This window comes from Megalopta genalis, chromosome 7 (genome assembly GCF_051020955.1).
Source record: "Megalopta genalis isolate 19385.01 chromosome 7, iyMegGena1_principal, whole genome shotgun sequence".
NCBI lineage: Eukaryota > Metazoa > Arthropoda > Insecta > Hymenoptera > Halictidae > Megalopta > Megalopta genalis.
The window spans coordinates 8,359,062-8,377,461 of NC_135019.1; the positions used below are offsets into that span (position 1 = coordinate 8,359,062).

At 45.4% G+C, this 18,400-nt stretch overlaps 1 protein-coding gene across 1 annotated transcript; it reads right to left on the bottom strand.

Annotated features, from left to right (window-relative positions):
* Nucleotides 1-15,776: 15,776 nt before the first annotated feature.
* Nucleotides 15,777-18,350, bottom strand: alien (COP9 signalosome complex subunit 2 alien). The gene is made up of 9 exons (XM_033485616.2): nt 18,212-18,350; nt 17,687-17,881; nt 17,496-17,621; nt 17,258-17,425; nt 17,015-17,189; nt 16,604-16,742; nt 16,297-16,513; nt 16,090-16,230; nt 15,777-16,027 (listed from the first exon to the last, which is right to left on the bottom strand). The coding sequence occupies exons 1-9, from the start codon at nt 18,263-18,265 to the stop codon at nt 15,908-15,910; spliced, it is 1,335 nt and encodes a 444-aa protein (XP_033341507.1). The 5' UTR covers nt 18,266-18,350; the 3' UTR covers nt 15,777-15,907.
* Nucleotides 18,351-18,400: the final 50 nt, after the last annotated feature.

Sequence of the window (18,400 nt, forward strand, 5' to 3'; positions counted from 1 at the left end):
ACCGACGTGGCATTCAACGTGTTAACCCAGTACGATGATCGGGCCAAAAGTGAATATTACGGGCACAGCCCGTAGTACGATGATCGGGCCAAATATAAATATTAGCGGCGGCGCCCTTTTAAAATTATAAATATTTGTGAAATATTTGATAAGTGATTACAACCTGATGCAATAATTGTGGTAGATGCAAGTACTACAAAAAGTTTATTTATACAAAAATCAGTAATACAAAATTAATAATCTGCAACGGTGTGATACAATTGCGATTAGCCCGACCAGCGTGTTACACAAGTCGTGCGAATGGCTCGAAGGCTGCGCAAGCTTGTTTACGTTTTCGGCCCAAAATTCTCGAACGTGAATCGTAGGTGAAGGGATTAAGACAAGCGCTGTCGCGCTCTTCGGCACTCTTCGACCGTGTTTTCTGAACAACCCCTGGGACTCGAACGGTTAACCCTAGAAAGATAACCATATGACAACGTACGTAAAAGATAACCATACGCTTCAGAGGCGCATGCTTTTCTAAGGCGTCAATTTTATACTAACAATGGATATTTATTTAAGTTAATCTAGTCATTTTAAAGGTTTGGCATTATTGTAAAAATAAAATGCATTTATATTATATTTTTTTATATTTTAAGTAATTTTAAACTTAAATCACTAGACCTCTATGAAAAATTAACAAAAATCAACAGTCTTCGCAGGCGCCTCTGCGACGTAGGTTATCTTTCTCGGGTTAAACAACCTTGAGATATCGACCGAACCGTTTCCACGTGTCGAGCAATCCAACTGGAAAATTGATGGTACATCGACGAAGTAATATCTCGCAAATGATTGCGGACAAACGGTAAACCATCCCACTCGGCAACTCGATAGCGCTCGCGTAATCTGATACACTAAACAACTACGCCAAATATCGACCTATCAGTGAGCCATTTGCGTTTTTACGAAATAATACACATCCAAAAAAAAACATCCGCTATTCAATTACGACCACCCAGCGTGGCCGAAATGAATGAAATATAGGAAGGGAGAAATAATCCGAGAAGGAAATTCTGCTCCCATCGGAGCTCCGTGTCGTTCGGAGCATGTGCTCGAGCTTGACACGGTATCGTCCGCAAGGATCGAAGCTTTTCCCGATCGAGCTTAAAGTTTCGACGAAGGCGGGGCCGGTTCGCGGAACGGGGACGGCGAATGTAATTATTTCCGTTTTAACAAGCCGCGAATTATTTCCTGTCGTCGGTCCAATATCTTGCGGTACCGGGGCCACCGGGAGAGGGGGGGGAGGAGGAGGGATTCGTCCCCCTTTCTACCCGGCCCGTGTTCGGAAAGCGCTCGATCGCAGATATCTCGTTTTCGCGTGAGCAAACTAGTGCCGAACGAGTTTTCCATTTGCCCTGGCCGCAATTGATCCGAGCGACCGCGCGCCGCACGATAACTATCCGCCGGACTCATTTAAGATAAACTTAGTCGGGGATCAGCGGATACGTGATTTCCACGAGGTTTCCGCCCCCCGCGGCCCCCCGCGCCGTCCCTTGCCCTTCCCGCGGCGCCCGTACCGGCGGGCACGGTCGCTCGAAATGTACACGAGGGGATTATTACGAAATTATATAGGATCAATGGAGCCCCCCTACGTGCCGTTCGCCACGTGTGACAAGTTCGAAAAGCGTTTTCGTTATTCCGCGTCGGAAAACCGGCAATCGCTGTCCGATCGGCCGGACGCTCGCGATAATTAATTCGATTACCGGCGCGACCAGCCCGCCGGAAAATGAATCTTGGAGGGGGGAGGGGGCAGGGGGGTTAGGCGTCCTTTCCCGGAGAAGGGTGCCACCCTTCCACTTCGGATACCCGTCCCGGTACTTCGGCTTTAACGCGTTTGCATCGCCGGAAAGAACGAAACGCGGTAACCTTAAGCGTTTGGGTCCCTGGGGGTATTGAAAAAACACCGTCGAAGAATCCCAAACAGCGCAACCGCGCTTTCTCGAAATGAGAACAAAAAGACCCAAGCAGCGCGATAGCGCCTGTGTTTTATTTTATGTCGAGAAATACCAAGCGGCGCGATAATAATGAATTAAAAATTTTTATATTTTGTAATGTATCGTTGCATTATTATAGTATTATTCTACCTATTGTAAAATATACTATTTACATTAAAAAGAGCTGCGCGATGTACTTGCTTCGGTAAATCTGAGCGCGCTTCGACAATCGGTAACGCATCGTCGGTTGTCCACAATGTTCGAAATGTGCGTTCTGTTGTTGTGTCGTGTTGTTGTCGAAATGTGCTGGGTTTTCTCGACATAAAATCTCAACAGCGAGATCGCGCTGCTTGGGACTCAAACGGTTAAATTGGACCGCGGATTTTATGCGACGAAAATGTTGCGAACGGAACAGAAAATTACGGGGACATCGGACAGTTCGAAGTACAGTAATGTCTCCCTAACTGACGCTCAGATCGTGCACAAAAATGAACAATTTGGGAAGAGGAGATACGATTATTCGAGCCTCGCGGCTCGTTTTTATAATTGTTGACAATTCGTTGATTATAGAAACAAACCGCAAGGCTCGAATAATCGTATCTCCTCTTTCCAACTTGTCAACTTTTGTGGACAATCTCTACGTCAATTAGAGAGACATTACTGTACGTGTACGGTCCTCTATTTTTTTCAACTCGCCGACACAATCAAACTTGAAGATTTGTCTATTTCGAGCGAAGATCCGCGACCTATTTTCAGCATCGATCGTTTTTGTTAAATATTCAGTGGAATGAAAGATGTGTTAAGTGATAAAGAATCTTTATTAGGCGCTGTGTTCTCGATGCACGCTTACAGACTGAGAGCGAAAGTCGAGCCGAGAGTACAGTAATGTCTCTCTAATTGACGCCCAGATTGCACACAAAAATGGACAATTTGGGAAAAGGAGGTACGATTATTCGAGCCTTGCGGTTTATTCTTATAGTTATAAATTGTCCACAATTATAAAAACGAGCCGCAAGGCTCGAATAATCGTATTTCCTCTTTCCGAATTGTCAACTTTTGTGGACAATCTCTGCGTCAATTAGAGAGACATTACTGTACGTGTACGGTGCTCTATTTCTTTCAACTCGCCGACACAATCAAACTTGAAGATTTGTCTATTTCATGTTCGTTTTTGTTAAATATTCAATGGAATGAAAGATGTGTTAAGTGATAACGAATCTTTGTTAGGTGCTACGTTCTCGATGCACGCTTACAGACTGAAAGCGAGAGACGGGCCGAGAGTACAGGAATGTCTCTCTAATTGACGCCCAGATTGACCACAAAAATGGACAATTTGGGAAAAGGAGATACGATTATTCGAGCCTTGCGGTTTATTTTTATAGTTATAAATTGTCCACAATTCTAAAAACGAGTCGCAAGGCTCGAATAATCGTATCTCCTTTTCCCAAATTATCAATTTTAGTGGACAATCTGAGCGTCAGTACGGGAGACATTATCATTTGTTCTAAACAAAACGCGCGAGCAACGGTCACCGCTTCTCCTACCATAATCTTCACGATGGTAATAATCGATAGATCGCGACGTTGCTACGCATTGAATGCTTAACAGTTTTTCCGCAGAATTGTTCGAAGAGTCGGTCATTGCGCAAAGACAGTTCGCAGTTGTTCGGCGTGCGCGTACGCGATAGAAGCAAGTGGGTTAATCTCTCTCGGCGAAGTCGAACGCGCATTATCTTCCAAGAATTTCACCGGGACGACTTCAAGCCGGGAGAAGGCTCTAATGGCCGTCCGCTGGATCTATTTTTTACAAGCCCGAGGAACCTAAAGGTTTGCAGAATCGAGCTAAATCTTTAACATCGCGCGGGGGGGATCGAACAAGGGAAAAGAACGCGTCTCGCAAGTTTCACGGGCTGCATTAACAAATGAAAATTTCATTCTGACGTCGACGGAGGAAGGCCGGAAAAAAGGGTCGGTGCTTCTCTTCGGATTCTTCCGCGAAAGTTGCAGAGTATCTTTAATGGATAGCAGAGTACGGGGACGAAAGTAGAGCGGAAGCGTTGTTACGACAGAACACTCGGCGTCCCGATGTCACTGGCTTCCTGTTCCACCCTCACCCCCCCCCCCCCCCTCTCCTCGAAACGGCGCATCATGACTTCCGGTGAGTATGCGGCACCGGCATCGCGCGATGCGGCGCACCGCGCAGCTAACATCACCCCCGGCATCAATACGTATGCATTACGCCCACCGACGAAAACAAGCACCTTAACGCAGCGCTGTCAGATTAGTTACAGTCTCCCGCACGGCAGGTGTTAATTAGGCTATGCAAAGATTCCGTCGTTTCGACGTTGACGCTCGCGAGAACGTCGCCGCGTCGCGCGGTGCCGCGCGCGACCTGCACCGTTACACGACCGGGCTGCTAATCAATTATGCTGATAAGCAGCGAGCGCATCGCGAGGAATTCGTGAAAAAACGATGCATCGTTTCGGCGGAACGATGCTCTCTCGTCGGAATACTGATCGGTTCGGTGATGGATGTCATCTAACGAAGATAAAAGGTCGCCGGGGACGGTTCGGGAACGCTGGAAATTGCTTGGTCAACGACCGAGCAGAGCCGAGACGAGCCGTTGTCCCCGTCGTTCGACACGCGTTACGACGCTTAACGAAGTCCCCGGTAATTCCGTTCCCGCGACACTCCTGTTAATTACAGTTCACGCGAAGGCAAACGACGCCATTGTGGCCTGGTCTGTTCGCGGTACCGAGCGCGCGGCCATCTTACGCCACTGACACATAATTAGCCGACGTTAATTAGACGACGATAACAGTGCCGACGCGCGATGCTCTTTGCCGCCCGGACATTTTCCGCGTCGCTTTCTTCGATCTTCTCCCGACGACAATCAAGCAGTCCGACACTCTGACGGACAACGCGGCCGCGCAAATGTTATTTCGAGTACGTATGTGTAGTGTAACGTACGGAGAATTCTCCGACGTATTTTTTATACTCCTTCCTGAAGGCATACGCCATGCTGGCGCCAGCCAGCCGGGGGTTCATTTGTATGTCGCGAGTCAAGTACCTTCAAGGGGTACGACGACGAACGTTCTGGAATCGGACCACATAGGAACACCCTCGCTACCATTTCCCAAAGAAAATCTGGGTATATAAAGGGCCCAAACGCGACCAGAAGCGGGCTAGTTTCGAGCCAATCGTCGACGTGGAGACTCTAGCGAGATCGAGTTTTAATTCTCTTTCGAGCAAAACAATCGAGTAGGTAATAGATACCGGATCAGAAGCCCCCGCCGATTCGGCGCGATAAACTGAGAGCGCGATGGAGTCCGCGAAACACTTGTTCAGATACATTTGTAGTAAAAACCAAAAACTTGTAATACAGTAACTTTTGCCAGTTACTTTGGTTACAAAATTCAATTATTTCCACTTCCTACTTCGAAGCAGTAGTTGGTACAACCCGCAGAGATATATCTTTACCGCTCGAGGTATATCTTCAACTTTTTCTTGCAAAAGTTACGAGACAGCCTAACTCCAATTTCCCTAAATTCTATCTCGATCTTAAGGTAGCCACCCGTGCCGAAATAAGCATTGGCTGGTCTACGCACCCTATCCCGATCTCAAGGTAGCCACTCGTGCCGAAATAAGCATTGGCTGGTCTACGAATCTCCCTTAAAAAAATCCCAATCGCATCCAACCTCCGGCCACGCGAAGCTGCCTGGCCCTCGGCTCGTAACAATAGAATCGTGGATGTAACTTGAATAGGTCTTGGATAGGTCCTAGAGAATATTGGTGAAGCTTTTAGATTCCAGCGTAGGTCTATGAAAATCATGATAGCAGTCCAGAATCCAGTAAAAGTCCATTGAGAATCCTGAAACGTCATTGAAAGCATCGGTGAGTCTTGAAGTTTCCTAGAGGTACGTCGAAAATCATGGTAAAGTCTTACAATCCACTGAAAGTTAATTGAAAACACTAGAGTCCCCTGGACACTCGTCGAAAGTCTTGATAAAGATTCTCTCGAAGGTTCTTGAAAATCATGATATTAGTCCAGAATGCAGTAAAAGTCTATTGAGAATCCTGAAACGTCATCGAAGGCATCGGTGAGTTTTAGAGCCTCCTAGAGATACGTCGAAAGTCATGGTAAAGTCTTACAATCCACTGGAAGTTAATTGAAAACACTAGAAGTCCTCTGGACACTCGTCGAAAGTCTTGATAAAGATTCTCTCGAAGGTCCATGAAAATCATGATAGCAGACCAGAATGCAGTAAAAGTCTATTGAGAATCCTGAAACGTCATCGAAAGCATCGGTGAGTTTTGGAGTCTCCTAGACGGGCGTCCGTCGAAAATCATGGTAAAGTCCTACAATTCACTGGAAGTTAATTAAAAACACTAGAGTCCTCTGGACACTCGTCGAAAGTCTTGATAAAGGTTCTCCCGAAGGTCCATGAAAATCATGACGAGATCCCGGAAGCCGGCAGAAGTCCGTCCAGAACCGAGAAACATCGTCGAACGTCTCGGCCAGTCTTGGAGTCCACGCGGAGGGGCCTTATTCAAGATTTTAGGTAAACCAGTTGCTATCGCGGGCATATCGTTGCCGTTCAATTATGGAATTAACAACGCGAACGTCCGGCCCTTTCGGTCAGATGCGTAATAAATGCTCGCCGTTGCAACGATAACGGGTCGAATGAATGCAACGGATACCGGTATTTATGCGATCCAGATATCAGTGGAACAATAACGACCGCCGCGGTATCGTACGCAAACGCGTGCGCGTAATTATTTTGGAATTAATGGGATACGCGTTCCTGAAACGCGTTACAGCACGCAGCTGAATCGGGGAAAAATGCGCCACCGACGGGGAAAAAGGGATGCTCTTTGTCGTGTCTTTATTGGCGGAAAAAACGCCGATGGAAAAGAGAGAGAGAGAGAGGGAGAGCGGATTTTCAATGAAATAATATAAACGCAAAGTGTATGAAATTTATATGATACCCTTCGTCGAGGTTTTTAAATAAAAATACACTCGGCGGGACGTTCGGGAAATTCGTGGCTGGTACGTTAGCCGCGACCCGCTCCGGAGAATCAAATGTCCGAAAATCATACGCGTCCCCACCGTTTTCTTCCGACAAATAAAGCATACGAGAAACGACGCTCCGGAGCCGAGCAACAAATAATATTTGTCCTCGGATAAAAGGGAGAGGGCGAGGCGTTCTGACGTGGATCCCAAGAAAGGTCTCTCCCCTCTTCATCTCTCTGTTTGTCTCTCTCTCTCTCTCTCTCTCTCACACACACACTCTCTCTCTGTCTCCCTTTGCCTTAATAATGAGTGGTTGTTCTCAGTTTTCTTTCCCCTTTTTTCGCGATGTATATCATGCGGGTAATACACAACGTTACGGCGTCGGTTCGGTGGTGGGAAAAGGGGAATAGCATTCTTGGCAGGATATTTGTGTGGGAACGGAGGGATGGCTTGGCTTAAGGAATGTCTACCCCCGCGGCAACAAGGGTCGAAGGTCTCGACAAATATCATAAAATGTAAATGCCATGGATTTGCCATGATACCAGCCAGAACTTCTCAATTTACCAATATGCCGGGGCCCTTTTATCCGGCTAGCGAGTATCACGGCCGGATTAATTCGTGTGCGTCGACCATTTTCGTGGCCTGTTTTCGCCGAGATTAAAATTTCTGTTCACCGAGGCTCGTGCATTTTCATGGAAACCCTGGGATGCCGAACGAATACATTTAACTTCGCCCCGCGTGTCTCGTCTCCGCGACGAATAAACTTTCCCGATCGATTCGCGTCGCGGAAAACACCCCCTATCCCCCCCCTACCCACCGCCGACTGGCCCAGAGGGGTCAACTTTCCAGCAAACGAACGCTTGCAACTTCCGTCCTCGCTCTCTATTTTGATTATTACTATCGCAGAGCGCCAGTCCCGAACAACTTTCCTGTGTTTTAATGATTTCTGATGGCTCCGGCGACGCGACGTGCGTGGACTCGTCAACTCGAAACGGCGACGAGCCCGGGCACAAACGACCAACGACGGGTCTACTCGTCCCTTTAAACGTAGAAACTTCAACACCTCCTGGTGTCGATGTAAATTGAAAACGTACGTATTTGTAGTCGCGAATGTCTTTTTTCTTTCGACAGAGGCTATTATTTCGACTATTATTAGGTCATTAACTCCGAACTTCCGGCGATCGGATCGCACGGTATAGATTTCTTTCCGTCTTTGCGATCCAAATTATTTGCAGTGGACTGTTACCTCTTCGTCCAAGATGGTCTTACAGTAATTTCTCCCTAATTCGCGCTCAGATTGCGCATGAAAATGGACAATTTGTGAAGAGGAGATACGATCATTCCCATTGTTCCCTCTGTGATTTTTCGGTGTGTTTCTCGATGCTGTTTGTGGATCTGGCGATCGAAGTGTTGCCTAACCGCTTATCGTACAATTTTCTTCGTAGTTGCGATAATTAGAAGTTTTTCGATTGTACAGTCATTTCTCCCGGAAATGCCAAATTTAAGGTTTCTGTGAATTTCTCTGTGCTAGTTCTACATTTATGTAATTTATTGCGCCCATCTTTGTGCGCAATCTGGGCGCGAATTAGAGAAAAATTACTGTATTTCGTCTAGGTAAGTCCAAGACCAAGTTACGCTAAATCCGAAGAAGTCTAAGTTAAATCTGAATCCAAGTGAGTGGTCTTCTCGAATAGATATTCGTACGCGATTTCAATGTGCCCCGATCTTACCTCCAATTAACCCTTTGCACTCAAAGCCATTTTAACAGTAAATCTAAAATCATTTTTCTGACTTATAGTACTTTCATCTTACAAGACAAAGCGCATTTTACGCGTACGAAATCGAGTCTCGTGATTCATGCAACGGTTACGCTTTCAATAATGTTTGAAATCTAAACTTTGATAATATAAAAATTATCTTGGAACGTGAAATAACAATTTTTTAGCGGTGCCTCAGAGTCACCACTCGAGTGCAAAGGGTCAACGTTCGATCGAAGGATTCAAAACGCAGATCGATAATAAATTGTTCAATTATACAATCTATTGTTTAGGTAACGATTCGATCGTTCTTCGTGTACGCGCCGTTAAAAAGTTTAAGGAATCGCACGCTATTTTATTCTGATTGTATTCAATGATTAATCATGCTATCTTCGTACACGCAAAAACAGATATAATTGGACAACGACTCGTAGGAAGCCTGAAACTATTTCTGCAGCATATCGTAATCATTTTACTAACCTTTATAAGCGACAACGTTCTCTTTTGCGTAATTTTTGTTTTGTTATTGCTATTATTGCCATTCCCTCGTCGCTGCTCGCGTCGCAATACAGAATTTATCGAACACAAAAGTGTTCGACCGTGTGTCGATTCTTTCGAATCGCTTGCCGGAAAACGTGAGAAATCTGGGAAACGTAAGAGACCTAATCCGACGAGCAGCTTCCGCAGCCTCTAACCGGGCAGCGCCGGCATATTCTCGTTACTTTTCACCTGGCATAAAAGCCGAGAGTCCCTCGGATCTCTCTCGTATAACGAATCGTCTCGATGAATGAATCCCTCTAAAACCCAGCGCTCGTCGCAGGGGTAGAGAGTGCTTCCATCGTGGAACTTTCCGTAGAAAGACGTTCGTAAATTATATCGCCGAAGGAAGGGAACACACTTAGCCGTGTCCTTTCAGGGCCCGCTCGGGCCGCGGACGACGGGCGCGAGGGACGTTACCGTGGGAAGTAAAACGGGCGCAGTTAGCTGCACGTCCGTGTGGAAAGTTTCTGCCGTGTAATCGATTCAATTTTCCAATTCGTCTTGTCCAATTCCGGGCGGCGTAGCGTAGCGTGGCACGGGGCCGTTGAAAGCTCCGAAAGGAAGGAAAGTTACGCGAGAGCCGCGCTGCTGCCGCGGAAACGACTTTGTCGAGGCAACAGGGAAAAACCGTTCTCGCCCTCGACTATTGCGTTACGAGAGTCTCGGCGTCGAAACTCGCGGACAACGCACCACGGTTCTCGATTCTTCGCGAGTCCTCGTCCGGTCCTCTCCGAGGCCTGAACCCGGAAACAGGGCCGGGAGGAACCGGGTTCGAGGAAGGAAGGTGTGTGCCCCGGCACACCGACGAAGCGGCGTTCGCACGAGCGTACGGCATCGCATCCGCACGAGTTAAGCCGCGCAAGATGGATGGTCCAGCCGGTGGTCCTGCCCCGAACGTTTCACTCGCACTTATGATATATGGTGACGCCGCTAAAAACTGGCAGATGTGTTTCCCCGGTACGCTGCGCTGTTTCCGTTTCGGAGCAATCGTCGGCCCGGCCGTCTTTTCCCACCTTTTGCCCGCCTTAGCGCCGGGATAAATCGACGAGAGACGCGAACAATACTTGAGAGATTATACGCTCGGCCGGCGCCTAGCGTCGTGACGCCGCCGCCGCCGCGCCGAAAAACCTTATATTCCTTGTTCCCGTTTGATATATGGCCCTCGGGCGAGTTGTCGCGGCGCGGCGGCCGAGAGTTCTTGTCGCGGTTTGTTTCCTTCGGGTGAAAAAATTTCCCGGAGCAGAGTCCTCGATCCTCGGAAGGTGTCGGGGCCGTTCTTCGGGCTACACCTTTTCCGGCACTGTCATCCGGGGATCGTTGTTTCAACGTGTTCCGCGGAGGTTTTGCCTCGTCGAAGTTCGTCAGCGAGACGTTCCGGGCGACAGGTGTTTTATGGTTCACCGGGCCACGCTTCCTCGGTGCCACGGTTCGACCCGAAGAACTCGAGCCGGGTAAACGATGCTTGGATCGGCTTTAATTTTAACACTTTATCGTCCGGTCGTGGTTGAGGCTGCCACTCAGTAAGGACTGGCTTAGTCGCGCGCGCATTTGCTCCCAGTACCGGCTAAATTTTCGCTATTCATTGTGTTGTGCTTATTCCATTAAAAATAATAATAAATAATAATAATTATTATAATTATAATTCATAAGGATATGGGGAGGTCAGCATACAGGAGGTCAGCTACTAACAAAACAGTAAAGAAGCGAAAACCGTCGATAGCTAAAAGTCGATTAATAGGCTATCGGTCGATAAGCATTGGCAATCGAAAAGCCGATTAATAGGCTAGCGATCGATAAACATTGGCAATCGAAAAGCCGATAAATAGGCTAGCGGTCGATAAAGTGTTAACGTTTTAGGCACGACGCGCCACTATAGTGGCTTCCGCGGATGTCATCTTCGCACAACTCGACACAATTCGATACAATTATATTTCAGATCTTTCAATTTGAATGTTGCTCGTTCGACAGTCCGATCTCGACTCGTCGATTGTCCGTTGGTAAAACTCTTCCGTGGCAATCCCTATCTTCTATTATTTTTAAAGTTGTTCACAACAGAGCAGTTTCACATTACAGCGACTTGATTTGGACAAGTCGCCGTAACAATATATCAACGAAGTTTTATTTAACCTTTTAGGCACGACGCGCCACTATAGTGGCTTTCGCGGATGTCATCTCTCTGAACGACGCGCCACTATAGTGGCTTCCGCGGATGTCATCTTCGCACAACTCGACACGATTCGATACAATTATATTTCAGATCTTTCAATTTGAATGTTGCTCGTTCGACAGTCCGATCTCGACTCGTCGATTGTCCGTTGGTAAAACTCTTCCGTGGCAACCCCTATCTTCTATTATTTTTAAAGTTGTTCACAACAGAGCAGTCTCACATTACAGCGACTTGATTTGGACAAGTCGCCGTAACAATATATCAACGAAGTTTTATTTAACCTTTTAGGCACGACGCGCCACTATAGTGGCTTTCGCGGATATCATCTCTCTGAACGACGCGCCACTATAGTGGCTTTCGCGGATATCATCTCTCTGAACGACGCGCCACTATAGTGGCTTTCGCGGATGTCATCTCTCTAAACAACGCACCACTATAGTGGCTTACTCCAGTAGCTCACTCGGTCATCGTTTGAATTAAATAATCGTCTTCATATGCATTGTTTCACACTTCTTTTGTCTTCACATCAATTTACAACAGTCTTGACAATATACAGACACTCTGTACAGTACCATATCAGACTCTGCCGTCCAGAGAAATAGCCTCGCGCAGAATTCAGCCGTACCTAAAAGGTTAAAGCTGACCGCTCCACGGAGCACCGAGGTCGAATCGACGAAGCTTCCAGGATCGGAATGAAGTGAAACGGTCCCTGGATCGGTCAGGAACTCGAGCCCTTGCTATTAGTTCCAACAGTAGACGACCAATGTTCTAAAGTACAATCGAATTCGCGAAAGAATCACAAAGTCCATACGACACTTTCTGGCAGAAGCATGGCAGGACCGTAGGATTCTTAACCTTTTGAGCTCTGAATACTTCTGGCCGAAACGGTTCGTAGGGACGGAGCGCGGCTATCGCTGACCATCGCTGGGGGCGGAATACTTTTTTGCCACACCGAAGTGACTATTCAAGGCGCAAACAGTAATAAATTATAGTGATTCTTTTGCAGAAGGTTAAATAATTAATCTTCTGATTCAATGTCCGATGATAGCGATTCACTATATTCTATTTCACTGTCGTCCCTTGTGAAATATTCCTCAAGATTTGACAGTTTGTAGGGTGTCACGAATAAAAAAATATAATCGAACAAGTTATATTCCGTACTATCGTTGTTGACGCGAGCGGGACCGTGAGGTTCTTACATTCGCAAGACGATACTGCTGACCGAGTCGTTTTGAGTGCTTTGAGTCGCGAAAAGGTGACAGTGCAGGTAATTATTTTGAAATCTAATTGGTTAGAGAGTGGGACACATAAAATGGGATTTCCGTTTCAGAAATTCCCGGGGATTTTTATGACCCTAATATTGCCCAACAGCTACCTAAGGAAGGCAAATTACTAACGAGTGCCCCTGTATTAATTCTACACGAAAATATCTGCATATTGATTGAAAAAATCGACAAACGCATATGTGCGCCCTTAGTCCAGGCCGATGACTTAGAGAAAACACGTAAATGCGGCCTTAGGCTACACGGATGACATTCGCCAAACGCACATATGCGTCCATAGAGCTCTAAGGGTTAAAGAAAAATGGTAGATCTTGTCGAAGACTACCTCGATAATGGCGCCTATTCCTCTCCTCGTTCCGTCGGCGATTAATTAACGGTATCAGTCTCGATGGAGCTCGTAACTGGACGCTTCTTGAAACTGCGAAGTCCGCCGAATTTCCAGGTGGTGGCAGAAATTGAAGGATTCTGTATTTTTCAGTGCGGAGTCCCGAAAAGCAGTCGAAAATATGAGCGACACTGAAAATGGAGTTTTCGTTGAAATTAACTCTTCTCAAAGGATAGAATCCACTGGCGACTCCACGGCGAGCCACGGTCCCCGTGCGCCTTGTAACATGCACCTGCAGTTGCACCGGACGTGACGCCGGGATTAGAGAGGAAAAAGCCGAGGACAGAGGAAAAGAGACGGCCGAGCGGCGCGACGCGCGGTTTCATTAATGTTTAGCCGGATCTTTGATTTTCGCGTTGACTCGGCCCGGTATTTCGCTGAAACGAGCCGTCATTCGGTCGTTCCCAACTCCGCGGAGACCGATAGCTTTGATAATCCCCCTCTCCCCAATGGTATTCTCATCCTTATCAGATTCCAAGGCGAATAGTTGGTCTTCCCGGCAAGAAGCACCGCGGTATTAACAATTCGTTGAATTCGGGATTCGGCCTTCCGCGCTACCCTCGATTCCCCAAGAATACGACGCCCGCGATCGAGATGCTTTATTTACCATGCAAAAGCTTCCCGGAGGCTCTCTGTTCTCGCATCCAGCCGCAACCATGAAATTTCGAGGAAAATTTCATTCCAAAGACTACGAGGAAACCGCGTGAATACCGGCAGGTATTTCGAGCTCTGCTTTGATTGCAAGCGCAGCCAATTAACGCTGGGGTTGCGCCGTCGTCATAGTCGTTATCGTCTATGTCGTTCCACGCGTGTACCCGCCGCGTGCCCGCTAATCACGCCGCCAGCAGTCGAAACCGCGACGAGCGGAGCCTTAATGTCAAAATACACGGAAACCCGGCAAAGAGCCCCGACAATTTCGCGACTACGCCTTCAACGGCAATTCCTTATCGTCCTGCTCCGCTCGATTCCACCGGAAACCCTCGATTTTTTTATCTCGCCAGCTGCCACCGCGAGATGGTAATCTCCCGCGAGGACGAAGACTTCTTAGAGCACGAAAAATATTTTCTTCGAGAAACTAAATCGCGTATCGAGGACTTCGGTGTCCTTTAACACGCCGACGACGCTCGTCCAAGAAGTTGTAGCGGCACACGGTCGGCGACCGCAATAACCATAAAACTGTCCGCTTGCAGATGTCAAGGGTTCGGCAGAGAGAAAACGTAGCACGGAAAGCAAGCACCGGAAATTCCTTTGTTTCTTTATTTTGTATCACTGCCACATGTACTGCAGGCCTAGCCGCGGAGAAAGTCGCCGGCCGCGTACCGCTACCCGGCCGAATGGCTGTCTCCCCCGCCAAACTGAACGGGGGTAAAAGAAGACAGCAAGTCTCCCAAAAAGGCGTCTCCCCTTTTTGGGAGAAATAATATAAATATAATAATGTAATCTTCTTGTAATAATATAAAAAATAATATAATCTTCTTGTAACTATCCGCACCGCGCGTCATTCATGTACCTCTCTGAATAAAGTCCAGTAGAGTTTCACCCTGTGTCTCTCCGTTGTAACCCCGAGCAACACGTTACAAAGTGTTGATAAAACTTGGAATGAAATTTCTGCGCGTCCAATTTTTCGCAATCGTCGTCGCTACAGCTTTCGCTATCTCGGCTATACAGCTACGTATCACGAAACAACCGAGAAAGTTCGCGCCATCTTACTTTCTATTCCGGCTCCATTTTATCAAAGTTTTATCTTCCGGTGTACTCTTTCGAATCGGGAGGAAGGAGAACGTCGAGAGAGTCAGTTTTACGAAATTGATTTTCCGGCAGCTTCGCAAGCTGCCACCTTAAACGTGGCGAGGATGAGGATGAACCGGTTCGAGGACGAGAGGATTATACCGTCCCAGTGCGGCGAGGATGTAGGACGAGCCTAGGGACCCCGCCGCCCAGCCGGGTTCTGGGGTTAACCAGCATTTACATAGGCGCGAACGTAGACTGAATAACAATGCTTGAAACGGAGCTAAAACCAGCCCCCGACCGCTCCGCCGAGACAACACACATTCGTCATCCCTTCCGTTCGAGCACGCGAGGGCTATTTCTGTGTCGAAGTTCTGTGGAAATCAGGCCGGATGAATGGAGCTTTGTTAATTGAACGCGCCGGAGTTTCAGATTCGAGTTTACCGCGCCTTGTGACAGTTCGTTTTGACGCGGATCCCGGTTTAGAGTTCGCGACGTTGTCGGGAAACGGAGAATTCGTTTCGAGCGATTAGGAAACCATCTTCTCTCTCTCTCTCTCTCTCTCGTCCTTCTAAACAATTCTATGCATAATTTTAGAATCTTTTGTTAAAAGAGACTGAGCCACATATATAGTTATATATAGTATATATATAATTATACATAGTATATATATAGTTATATATAGTATATATACATATACTATACTGTACTATATATATACATAGTATATATACATATACTATACTGTACTATATATATATACATAGTACATATATAGTTATATATAGTATATATATAGTTATATTGGAAATATAACATATGACATAATATGGCATATATAGGAGATGATGCTTGGAAATATAAGTAGCAGACGAACAATAAAACAATTCGATGAAAAGTAGAAGTGGATCGTATTAAAATCTAGCGACCTTAATATATCACAATAAATTTTATTTCTTCATATGGTTGGAGACAGGCATTCATGATATTCTATACAGTGTAATGTCTAGATCTCGAGTTTTGCTTTCTTTTTGTCAAGGACCACGCGCGCCAACGCTTCATTATGCCATTTTGTTCACAATTGCTAAGTGCAACGAATGCAACTGACTCGTCCATTTATCAAGCGCATTGTAACGCGCAGCGCAAACCGATTTCTTATCCAGTTCGAGGACCTGGTTCACCTGTTGATAACGTCGTTGGTTTCAGAGACAGACCATCAATGCGTATTTAACAATGTTGTTACCTGATCGATGCGACCGCGAATCGTATTGTCCAGAATACAACAGACTAAAAGGCTCTCAACCTCTGACACATCTATGTTCAATTCTTTGCTTATAAAAGGAATATAAATTGTGGTGTAAGGTTTAATTAGTTTAATCAGAACCTGAAACGATATCAAGTGGATTAGACTCGAGCTGCTGAGACGTTCGTGCGCATTTGGTAAACGTACCTGAGTGCGTATATTGCGTAGCAAGTCCTCGATGTGCTCTCTTATAAAAGGATCGTCCATTATGTTATTTCTATTCTGCTTTAGAATTAGTTCGAACTGGTTGATATCGTTATTCTGATAACTGACCACTAAGTTCGTCATCGCCAAGATCTCTGGATCGTTTTTGTATGGCTTCGCCTCTTGGGAGTCGAACGGATTGATCCCAGACTTCATCAGCCTATTTTCGAGCACAATGATCCGATGACAATCGGACGATAATCGTGTTATAAGGTACTCGGATTACTCTGCTCATATCGCAACTACTTACATATTCGCTAAAACTAGATACTTTAGACAAGTTGTACGTCTCGGTGAACCGGACTCGTCGTAATTCTTAAAGGCTTCGAAGAAATCCGTGTGTGCTCTTTCAAATTCACCTTCCCTCAAATGCATCTTCCCACCGCATTCTTTGAAAACACACGAAATGCAATTTTATCTCTGCCCAATTTTGTAATCGTTACACCTTGAATGGACTTTCAAAGTTAACGCTTTACCTACCGGCGATGACTTGTCGGTCTTTTATAAATAAATAACTCACGATTAAATCAATTTCTTGCAACAGCAATATCGGAAATCAATTAAGCTTCTGGTAGGCAAAATGTTAATGTACTTAATGTCTAGATGGTTTAGAGATACTGTTCAAATAGGCCACTTAAGGATTAATTTTTTATCACTATACCTCTAATCACTCCCATTATTAGTGGATGCGGTATCGCGCTCTTAATGTGCAAGCTCTGTTCGTACAATGTCTTTAGCTTCTTATTGTTCTTTTGTGCTGTATACATTTGTATCTCTAGAGCATAGATCTCTAACAACTGTGTTCCCTTCTTCAGATCATCCTCTCCATCGTCGGTCTAACAAAAAACAAGCATCATCTAATCCTGTCTTACTTTGCCGCAGACAAGAATCGAGTGCAACCAACCTGACAACTCTGGTGAAGCTGTTTCAATATTTTAGCTAACTTATTAAAATCTGATCGATCAAAATACAGTTTTCCCAGCTTTGTATTAGTTTTAAACCATAACCTATCATTTTTGGCATCTTTCAATGCATCTAAGGTAGTTTCATAGAAATCTTGTAATAGTTCCATCTAGAATTATTCGGTAAAAATAGATAATTACTTCAAAAGATCTCTGCATTCTCTATCTCGACCTACTCACATTCTTCGAGGTGCTAATATAATCCAATATGGAGTTTATAGACTTCTCTGAATGGTTTCTTGTAACTGCACTTTTAATGTATGTTAATAACTGTTTGTACCTAGCCATCATTTCCTTGTAATTAGCCTATAAAAATGAAATGTTATAATAAATGGATATATTCCTACATAGTACTAATTTGACTAACCTACCAATTTAAAATTTATTTTTATCATCTGTTTTAAAGCCTTGAAACCCCATTCTCCCTTCTCACCACCTTCGAGGTCCAAAACCTTTTGAAAACTTTGCAATGCTCCCTTCGGATCATCTTCCTTCAACGCTTTGCTATTATAATATTGATTTTCTAAGTCGACATCTGGTTCTGAATTTGAATCTTCAGAATATTCCTAAAATTGTTATTAAAAAGTCATCGTGTCGCATTGTTTCAAGCTTAAAATATCCTAGTATAGCAATGTATCAAGAGAAAACTGAGAACTAATATTCACAGTTATCAATATAACCTAGATGGAAATCGAACGCTATTTAATTGCATTGTATCACTATTTCTTCGGAAAGGACTTGCCATGAATATAATCCTTAATTGTTCCGCGATCGGAAAATCGTCTCAAAACTATTTTAAAACTTCATACATGTCAAAACGAGAAATCTAACCTATAACTCGACCGGAACGTTTGCAAATTTAACAGCGTTTCTACTGTAGACAAACGAATACTCACAAGACCATAATCTTCTTCTTCTTCACACATAAAATCATCCTCCCCGTCTGACATTTTCCAGAATATTTAAAGGTTCAGAATATTGTAAATAAAAAATTCACGCTACCCTGTTGACAATCGCAAGCTCGGACCAGTTTTGTATTTTGAAATTCACATGCGTGCACTAACCCTATGCATGCCCGTGATGCA